The sequence below is a fragment of the Lichenostomus cassidix genome, chromosome 1Ab (assembly GCF_008360975.1).
Source record: "Lichenostomus cassidix isolate B80296 chromosome 1Ab, HeHo_3.0, whole genome shotgun sequence".
Lineage (NCBI taxonomy): Eukaryota > Metazoa > Chordata > Aves > Passeriformes > Meliphagidae > Lichenostomus > Lichenostomus cassidix.
The window spans coordinates 7,319,798-7,330,722 of NC_139481.1; the positions used below are offsets into that span (position 1 = coordinate 7,319,798).

Genomic DNA, 10,925 nt, shown 5'->3' on the forward strand with positions numbered 1-10,925 from the left:
TCTTACTTTCCTCTCACCTGTTTAACTGTTTATCCCTTCTAAGAGTCAATAGAGACACAATAGTCTCCTCAGTTTCCTGAAGGCATTTTGTTTCAAGTGAAGATTCCCAGCTCAGCCATTTCTAGAGCATGATGGAGAACTGGAAATTATAGTAAAGCTTTGAAAACAATTTACTATGGCAGTGGTCAGGAAGGTAAAATGGGCACACTTTACTCATGTGCCACTACAAGAGCCTCAGCATTGTAACTTAAGCAAATTCAATTTTCTAACAGTCCTTGCTTGCTGCTGCATTATCTATTGCTCAGGTAATAAAACAGCCAGGCTGACAAACACAACACCCACAGAAATCAGCAGTAATGCCCCATGCAGCATCAGGCTTGCTTGCAAGAAGGACTACAGGAATAAACTCAATGAGGAAGATTTCCTGTATAAAATATATATCACTGCTGTGGTAACTACTTCAGGGTACCACAGCACAGCTGGGGGAACTACAGCAGGATGTATGATATGTACTCACACAGGTGTGGTTTATTTGATTAATACCAAAATGCTTCACTACACTTTACTGATTGCCAGATCAATCAAACCTCACTCCTCAAGTGCTACTTTTGGGTCCTGTGACTTCTCCAGCTGCAGCCCAGAGAGCAGAGCCACTGCTGCACATTCCTCCCTACACTAAGTCCTGCTTGAACACATGGAAGTCTGAAAAGATGTTTAAAAAGATTCCTGTTTTCCTAAGTGTTTTAAAAAATCTGGGCAAGTGTTTCTTTTTCATGCTCCTTTCAAATGCACTGATCCAAGTGCTTCAAGCAGCTGGAGCTGTCACTTTACAAATTTACTGTGGCTCTGCACACAGAGCAGTGTTTTGAGACAACTATATGCATATAGCCACATGGTTAATTAACAGCATGCAGTTGGCACTAATTGCTATTCCCATGAGATTTTGCACTGAATCCATTCAGAACCATTAACTATTGTTATTTCATCACAAGCTACAGTGGTTTGAATTACATACAAATTTGAGTTTTCATCACAAGAAACATCAAACTCATACTAAACTAGTTAAAAAAATCTTGAAAACATGGTTAAGACATCTGAGACATGTTAAAGCTCAGAACAAACTATGGAAGAAAACAGAATTAACAATTTTTTAAACTGTCATAACTGTTTTCAGGGGGCATAAAACCTGAATTTTCAATACTGGAGACTGGTAAAATCCACTGCTGCTTTGTCTGACTGCCATGACTGTGATCCCAGTGATTTTATGGACATTGCTTTAAAGTAGGTCAGTAACTGTAATTCCTATTTCACAGATATGGAAATCAGAGCAAGGAATGGCAATGACTTTGCAGAGAGAAAATTTGACTTTGCAGAGACAAAGTTTAACTCAGGAAAATAAAAAGGCAAATTCAGAAACTGGCTTCTCAGTACTCTCAGCTTTTTCAGGGTTGGTAACACTTCCTAATATGCTGCTATTGAGGCCCAGATAACACATCAACAAAAGTGCTTTTTCTCACAAGCTGTCATTAGGCAGCCAAGAAATATCACACAGATTTGTATTAACTGTCCAGTTATGTTTAGTTGGCAATTCAGCATTACTTTTCTATTTCTACATCTCAAAATTGCATCCAACTCCAAACACCTATTTCAAAGAATATATCCAATATTCACAAGTGACTGAATATTTGTATCAAACTAAAGCAGTGCTCAGGAAAGAAGTAGCCAAAAAATGCTGAAGTAGACTTAGTAGTACTGAAAAATACTGGTGGGTAAATGTACTGAGACAATGAGAAGAAAAAGGAAATGTCGTAATTGTGGGGAAACAGAAAAGGAGAAGGCTAAAAACCAAGATGAAGAGGCAAACAAAAGCAGATAATGCATTTATTTCTTGAATCACAGACCAGAGCAACCACTTCCTAAAATAACATCCTAAAAAGTCACCAGCAGGGGAAAGGGACATCCAGCCCACAAGCTGGGCACTTGAAAATCAGACCTGTCTCCTATTTCCTTCTTTCACCCATTTCAATCCTAGCCCATCTTTGGTGTCAGATTCCTTCCACCCAACATGCCCACACTCTCTGTTACTCTTAAAGCCCAGTGATGCTACCAAAACACCCATCTCTGACTTTCAGTGCTGATTTCCTGTCACCTCTCAAGCCCCCAGCCATGCCCTGCATCGTTTCCTATGTACCCAAGCTGTGCTGCAAACCTCTGCTTGCCCTGCATTTGCACAACATCCAGGACATGAAGATTCTGAAGCTCTCCAAAGCTGCCAGGTGTAGATCAAGATCAAGATCCTGGGCAAATGGTTCTTCCATGTCAAACTATCAGTCACCCAAATAGCAATCCCACCAAATGGACACTGGTGTAGAATTATAGCTGAGCTGATTTCTAATAATTTAAGGATCAGGCACTCTTCAGGGTAATTCAAAATATTCCTCCTCTCCTCATCCCTCTGTGTACTCTGATTTACTGGTTTAAGAATAGAAAAGCTGTTGCTTCTAGTGAGCTCAGGAATCTAACCTACAAAAATATTTGAAAAATTTCCATGAGACACTGTGTATGTCTTTAAAGACCCAGATAGAGTATTTTGAAACACCTAATTTTATACACATGGGAATCAGCTTCACTGAAAATCACTCAGCTTTACGGCAACATTTTCCAAAGCACTGGATATAATTTATCTTCCAGGTTTTACTTTCAAAGGGATTTAGTCATCTAGGTCATGTAAGCACTCTAGAAAATGTTATTTTTCCTGCTCCTGCTCATGGATTTTTCACACCAACTACTGCAGGCACTTGACTTTAGTACAACCCAAAGTGCACATTTGCTCTGTAATCAATGGGCATCGGCAGTTCCTTCCTAGAGGTGAATCACAGCATCCAAGTTAGGTGCCTAAAGTCAGTGTTAGACCTGGGAATTGTGTCTGCATCCAGGCAAAAAATTTTGTCAAGGCTGGCCTCCCAATAAGGTAAGGGCATACCACAATTTTACTGTGATTAATTGTTTGGAGACAGACAAAGAAAATAACTGGGGTTTTTTGCATCAATACGACTTTGCTGAGCATCAAGGCAGGAAGAGGTTGAGCTATCAGATGAAAAACACCCACAGCTCCCCTTAAACCACAAAAGGTAAACATACTTAGCAGCTTTCATGTAAAAAACAGCATCATAATAGCAATTTCTGATCTTCTACTCCACACTGAACAAAAGAAATAGAAATGAAAAATTACCTGAGCACCATAGACTCGTTGCATTGCCTGAAGCAACTGGTTTGTGTATTCTGTAAGGGTTCCTGCATCCTCTTCAAAGACACTGAGCAAAGAACGAGTCTTCAACAAAAGAAAAAAAGAGCAAACTGTTTTAGTCCTGAGTGGAAATATTAAGAGGAATCACAAACAACTATTAAGAGATGGTTATAAAAGGTAAAAATCATTCAAAAATAATAGGTCCTTGACTGTGCATGATTCTTTCTATTCAGAATCTCCAAACATGTAGAAATTAATTATAATGGATACGTAAACTAAGGCTCAAGGAGGCAAGCTGATAAAATGCTATGGCTAAATCCCAGCTCCCAGTCTCTCACTCCTACCAACAAACTGTCCTTCCAACCTAATTGGGAATGTAAAAAATCCTGAATATCTTCCTGCTGACGACAGTAATTCAAACCACGCTGAGGACTCAGGGTCAAACACCACTGCTTGCTCACTTTACTTCTGTAACATCAGACAGCATTGAAAGCACCCCTTTGCAGTGAGGTAATTTACACTCCATTATTCACTCTCCACTGTCTTGAGCAACTCTTAAGGGGCCACAGCCAAGGCAAGCTGATGTCACTGGACCAAACAAGTGAGTGTTCATCTCCAGCAGGCACACAAGGATACACCCACTTGGAGATACCCTGTACTTTCTCCATTCTGCTAACTCATCCTTGTCAGCAAACAGGAAGGGGAGGGAAGAACTTGTGTTATCTTAAAGACATGAATTCCCCAGGTTTGTTTCGGTGGAATCATCAGGAATGAAGAATTATGCTGCTGACACAGCTCCCGAGATGGGAAAGAAAAGACATTTCAGAATAATGCTGAGCTCCAGAATTTGCAAGACCTTCACAATAATTAAAGAAGAAAGACTGTCCCTTTAACAAAGTCATGATCCACACTTAGTCTTAACTTTGATAAATCCAATCTACTTGATGCTAACTGGAAATGTCTCTCCATCTGTACAGCTAATTTACATGACATTAATTAGCTCCATCTGCTTACAGGAGGGGCCTACATAAACTCCAGTACTTTCATAATCACATCAGTCCTGTAAAAAACCGATTGCATTTTTTATTCCCCTATTACAGTAATCTCTAATGTACCTGAAATATCCAGGTTTGAATCTGGGACATTTATTTTCAAAGTTTTAAGATACTCCATTATTTTAAAAAGCATTTTTCCAAGGCATCTCTTCTCTGCAAAACTCTCTGCCCAGAATTTCTTTGTCCTGAAAAACTCAACATCAGCATCCTTCAAGAATCCTGGCCTACAATTAACTATCATTTCACCTCTGCAGAGAAGTATCTAAGCCAGAAACTAGTGTTGCTCAACGGTTAAAATCCATCACCTGGGAATCAGCCTTTGGGTTCTCTGCAGTACCTTCTTACTCTGAGTAACTTCAAAAGCTCTCAACTGTTCACTCTGCTAACGTGCTCAGCTGCTACAGTATTTCCTACCTGAGGGATGCTGGCAGCTTTGGGAAACTAGTTTGAGATGTTAGCATGTAGGGGAATACGCATTGCAAGGTATTGTTTTCAAACAGAGAACATGAAAACCAGAGAATGGAGAGAAGTCCAAGTCAATGAAATGGATACCAAGAACTCAAATGTATAAAGGACATTCGTACAGAACTTCCCTGTACAGACAGCAGCATGATTTTGAGAGTTTTCCAACTTAAGATACTATTTCAGTAACTGAAAAAATACCGATTTTCAAAAATAACTGGTCTCAAATGTTTTATCTTTAATGATGTATTAAAACAAGCAAAATAATATCAACAAACTATCTTGTATCTATACAGTGCTCAGCTGCCTTGCTCTGTGTTACAGTGGCACATGAAAAGTACAGAGTATGAAGATGGTTACAAAATAAATCTGGGGAAAGCAAAAGTTACAAATCTTGACACAATGTTTACCAAGACAAATCTCAAGCCAAAACTAAAAGGTTATAAAGAAATTGCCTGAAGTAGGCTACAAATCACAAACTTCTGCATGCTGGAAAATAGAGGAATTCCAAATAGAGGAATGTCAGCTACATTCATAAATCTTACTGACTTTTTGCAGGTTCAGATTTTTCATTTGTCTAAATATGGCTTGAGGTAGAACTGCTCCGGGAACCAATAACAGAGTCTTGGCCTCTGTTATTAGCACATTGTTCAAAAATAATAAAAACAATAAATGATTCAGACAGTTTGGAAGTTATTCTTGGAAGCTTTTACATTTAAGAGTACCATTTTAAATCACTGCAACAAAATATGAGCATTGTGTGCATTTTCTTTGTTGCTGTTTTGACAAATTCTGGAATAGCAGCTAAGGCTGCTGAAATAAACCAGTAATCCAAATATTAAGCTAACATTTAGGAAGCCCCATTATTCACAACATTATCTCGGCTTCTGGAAAGATAGGAGAAAATTTTGTAGTTTCATGTAAGTATTTCCCTTGATTTTAGCATGACTGCTGACATAAATTTTTCTCTGTTTTGTAGCCAAACACTTCAGAATTACGACACTTCTTATGGCCTTTTTCAGCCAGTGTCTGGAGACAAATCAAGGCAAAAGTACTGTATTGATGGGGAGAGATAAATCAAGTTGCAGAAATCTGATGAAGAAATAATTTTGGCCTAATTCTCCCCTGTCTTTCATGTAAGTCACATACTTCACATAGTTTATTCAAAGTGAGGTTATACCCTCATTTCACCATCCCTTTGCATTGTTATTAATGTTACTATTCTGCACACAGCAGAAGAGAGCCAGGCATCTTCATACAAAAGCAAAGGATCCCATAAAATGCTATGCTGCATCTTCTGTGGAACAGAGACTGACTTTTTGCCTTCAATCTAAAGCTCTGCCTAGGGAAAAAAAATAAACCCATGAAAGACTGAAAAAACAAACTCCTGTTTCCTTGCATCAAAGAAATATTTTAGCAACAATGTGCCATTATAAAAACTGAACAATGTCCCTCCCTCCCAAAGTTGTAGAGCTTGAAGAAAAATCAATGACCCAATCAAGGCAAAACATCCTGCAAATACTCAGGTTGATGCCCTGGTATGCCAGTAATTGCAAAGGAGATGTTAAAAGCCTTCATTTCAGGACACAAGAAAGACGATGACCTCCAAATTCAATTCAGAACATTGTTCAGCTGCTTTCAGCCAGTGTTACATTTTTAATCATTGAAGGAAGTGTTGACTGAAGGGGTAAATTACTTCACTTATCCTGCGTGTCAAGTTCTTCAGCTTCAGGATGCAGTGGGGAGGCTAACACTAAAAATGCTATTAACTACCCATAATAAATCTAGCACATTTTGGTAAACTGTGGAACACAGAAAAGTTCAGGCTGCTAAGGAACTCTGCAGCTCACCTTGTCCAAACCCCTGCTCAAAGCAGGGCTGACTTTGATGTAACATCAGGTTACTCAACACTTTTTCCAGTTCAGTTATTTAAAATTCCCAAGGATGATTACATATAGGCTACATCAAAGAGATTATGGAAATCTCTCTTACTAGAATGGGATTCCATGACATTACAAAAAGTCAGGATAAGAAGAGGCAATTAAGATAAGACCCAAGGCTCATTAAGGCCTGACAGGTGCCCTTCCAATCTTTCCTTCAAAACATCTCAGGACATTGTCTCAGCCTCTGTAACACCTTGCAGCAATCTGCTCCACACCTTACCTATTCATTCCTCCTCCTGATCCACCAGCAGAGTTAGGATTACAACACAGGGCTAGCTGGGAGCCAGATCCATGCTGATCCACCCTGCACTCACCTCTTCTTTCCCTGCTTCACCAATTACTTCTGTATCTATCTCTCCTCAACGAAATTTCTCATTTCCCCATCCCTCAATGAAATTTCCACTCTTTCGCCCTCCCTTTACTTCTCTCTCCCACCCAGCCAGCCTCTGAACCCATAAGGACACGGCAAGTGGAGTTTCCACAGGGATCCCTGTGCAGCTGCGGCTCCAGGCAGCGGGACAAGAGGTGCTCTGCTGGGGCGAGAGGAGGAACAAGGGGCAGAGATCGCCTCTCCTAGCTCCGCAGACCCCTTCAGAAGGGTGTCACCTTCGGTGGAATCCGCCTGGCCTGTCCTCATGGCAGCTCCTGTAGCTGAGCTGCAGCCAGAGGAGGAGCAGGCACGCTGCCGGTGACACTCCTCCAGCCCGCTGTTGTCACCGCGGCCAGGTGACTCAGGGCGCACAGGTGTCCCTTTCCCTCCGGGGCAAGCCAGCGCACCCAGCCCTGCCCAGCTGTCCTTCCCAACACACCTCAGCTGCTCAGGGCAACCCCGAGCGCACACCCAGACGGGACGGTGCGAGGAAAGAGCCGCAGGAGTTTCTCTGAGGGGGATGAGGAGAACCGGCGCAGTGCCCCGGCCTGCCCACGCTGGGGGTCAGCCCTGTCCCCTGGAGACCGCAGGAGCAGACTCTGCCTCTTTCTCCCCCAGCGGGACCCCAGCCCTGTTCCCTGGGGACACCAGGAGCAGACTCTGCCTGTTTCTCCCCCAGCGGGACCCCAGCCCTGTTCCCTGGGGACACCAGGAGCAGACTCTGCCTCCTTCTCGCCCAGCGGGACCCCAGCCTTCCCCGTCTGCCCGCCCGCCTCAGCGCATCCCCGCTCCCCGCCGGCCGGGCTCGCCCTGACCCACTTCCCCGCCCTGTCCCCCACACCGCCCCGGCCCCTGTCCCCGTCACGGGACGCTGCTCCCCGGCCCCACGGCTGTCAGCCCCTACCGGCCCCCCGGGCTGTCCCCGGCAGCGGCCGCTACCTGCGGGCTGTCCTGCAGAGCCTCCTCCAAGAGGAGCTTGTCCACGGCGGGCATGTTGGTGGTGCGGCGCGGCGGAGCGCTGGCAGAGCGGGCTGCGCGGCGCTGGCACGCCCCGGCGGCGGGGCTCGGCAGCGTCCCTCCCTCCCTGTCTCTGTCCCGCGGAGGCGGCCGCGGCGCTCGGCAGGCACCGGGCACGGCCGGACGGCTCGGCTGGCGGGGCCGGGGCAGCTCACTCCGCCCAGTTCCCGTCGGCTGGAGGAAGCGAGTCACGACAGGGCCGGCGCGGGGAGCTTCCTGCCGCCATTAGCTCGGCCTCCCTCACGGAGGGTGCCGCGGCTGGGCAGGGCAGGGCAGGGCAGGGTGGCGGACGGAGGGTCCAGCGGGGGCTGTGCATCCCCCTCAGCCGAGAGAGGCTGCGAGGGTGTGATACAAACCGGGGGAGGATCGCACCGTCCAGCCGGAGCCTGTGGGCCCTGAGGAGCTCCAGCTGCGGGCGAGCCCTCGCCGTGCTCGCCTCAGGTGCCCGGCAGGGACACTTTGGGTCGGAGCAAGCGCTGGCTAGGATGGGCTTGCTAATCAGTGACCCTCCTCTGTGGGATCTGCGTTTGTTCTTGTCCAGGGACAGTTCTGCAGGTTGTCTCCAAGAAGCTGTGGGAGCTCGGGGTGCTGCAGGCAGGCAATCCCCTCACAGCCACAGCGCACAACACCATAACCCCACAACACTCGGGGGATTAGAACGGACGCTTTTTAAATTACTTGATGTATTTTAAACGGATGCATTTTAAATTATTAGTCCTTCATGTATTGTGCTGTGTTTTTATGAGTGTCTTAATGCTGTCTCTTAATTGTGTTGGATAACTTCAGCATTTGGGCATTAATTCGGATGCTTAGTTGAACAAAATATTTTCAGGGTAAGCACACTCTTGCTTGATCTGGGAGTGTTTAATTGTGTCCATGGTTTTGTAGCGTGGCCATTGCTTCTGGACGCCTTAGTTCTAGAGTTACAGATCTTGCAGGGAAGTTGCTCCATTCTTGTCAGCTGTAGCTTTTGTGGCTTCAGCATGCCTTGAGACAAAAATGGAGATACTCAAATCCAGAATCTCATTTAAGAAAAAAAACAGAACAAACAACAACCCACTTCTGAAGACTTTAGGAAGAATCCTGCCAATTAAAGGAATATGCAAACAAAAATATTGGCTCTAGGATGTTAGCATCTTCGAAGAAATTTACCAATCTTCAGATAACTCACAGTCCTCCCCTCTTTTAAAAGAAGAAAAATAATTTTAAAAGATGCAGCTTGAGTTGTAAAAGAGCTCCAAACATTAAGATTGGACAGCTTTTCGCATTTAAACCCCAGTGGATTTTTCCACTCCTGTCATTCTTAAGCAATAGCAAACATTTTACATGACAAGGTGATTGCTAATAAAGATTTATTTTTTTTCCGATTAAAAGACTTTCTGCAGATCGGCTGGGTGATTGTTTTCTTTAACTACGTATGAGAAAGACCAGTGAACCCTGCAATTTTGGCTAAGGTATTTCTGTGTGTGTGACATTGATTGGTATTGCTTCTGAAGCTCTGATGGGACCTTTAACCCAATGTGCCAAGCTGTAAGTGCTCCACCAGTCCTCCAGTTGGACTCTCTGTTCCAGGCTTTGACTAAGAACAGAGGACTCACAATTAGTCCCTTTCCCCGCCTGAATAAAGACACTGGACCATAATAAGAATCTCAGCTAATACCAAAAATACCAAGGATGACAGTATGTATTTACATAAAGAGGAAATAAAAATAGATACGGATTTATCATAATAAGGTTTCAGAGAATTTTGGAATGGTGAAAAGAGGTCAGAGGGGTTTTTTTCTACAGAATATGAAATAGGGCACTAGTTAGGCATTAGGCTTAAGAACCATGATCACATCTGAGCCAATTTTGTCAGTCTGTGTTAAGTCTTATTTTTCTTTCATCAGAGATTTCATTTCATCAGAGATTTTTATATGTTATTTGAAATTCATGGAGAACAACAAAAACCACGCTTCATCAGATTTTCTCTATCTGTTAAATTAGCTTCAGGGCATTTTTTAATATTTCCCAAATACTTTAGTTACAACTCTTGCATCTTTATTTCCCCCTCTAGTCTTGAAAGAGTTCTGCAACAGCTCTTACCCATTGGGTTGAAGTATTTCCTTCAGGAAAGCATCAAAGTGTTTGTGGTTTTATTTCACATCAGTGCAATAACCTGTCAGGTTTTGTCTTCTTCCTTTTGTTGGCATTGTTTAGTCTGAAGGTCAAGAGTGGAAGCCTGTTGTCATTCCAAACTTAAGGATAGCTATTTCCAGAACAGGTTCTACTAGTTTTATTTAAATAAAACAAAAAGCACTTTATTAACTTACTGAAGGGTGATGCTTTTTACTAGCTGTCATTCTTGGTTGCATCATTCCTTACACAGCTATAAACTTGGCAGATTATTTATTTATAGTGATCAAAATGTTTTCATCGAACTTTCCCAATACAGTCCAGGTGGTTTTGAATTTTAAAAAAAAATGCCTATTAGTAATTGAAATTAATTTCTTAGTCACTTGGTTTTATTGGGTCTCAAGAATTATTTTCCAGTTTTAGTAACTCCAAATACTATTTCTAAAAGAATGAAAATAACCCATAATACTACCTCCATACATTCCAACAATTTATTTAGTACCAGTATTATGAAAAAAAGTTATGTACCTTGTGCATGGGCAGACCTTTGGGTAGATATGTCTCATCCTTTGTCACAAGAAAAAGCTTTTTCTGGGTTTCCTGAGTTTCCATGTTCTATATCCAGATATTGAATGCCATATATTCAGCTACTACAAAAAGTCTTTCTAGTGAAAGGTACTCTTACAGCCATTGTGGGAATATTGTGCATATGGAAG

The 10,925-nt window shown here is 43.0% G+C and overlaps 1 protein-coding gene across 1 annotated transcript in view; it reads right to left on the bottom strand.

The window, feature by feature from the left end:
- The window catches only part of APPL2 (adaptor protein, phosphotyrosine interacting with PH domain and leucine zipper 2), a 31,164-nt gene extending 22,933 nt beyond the window's left edge, over positions 1 to 8,231 (bottom strand). The window contains exons 1-2 of the mRNA XM_085049663.1: positions 8,017 to 8,231; positions 3,233 to 3,331 (exon numbers count right to left, since the gene is read on the bottom strand). Coding sequence (XP_084905789.1) covers positions 3,233 to 3,331; positions 8,017 to 8,070 — 153 coding nt within the window. The 5' untranslated portion in view covers positions 8,071 to 8,231. The remainder of the gene's footprint in view (positions 1 to 3,232; positions 3,332 to 8,016) is intronic.
- Between the last annotated feature and the right edge of the window lie 2,694 nt (positions 8,232 to 10,925).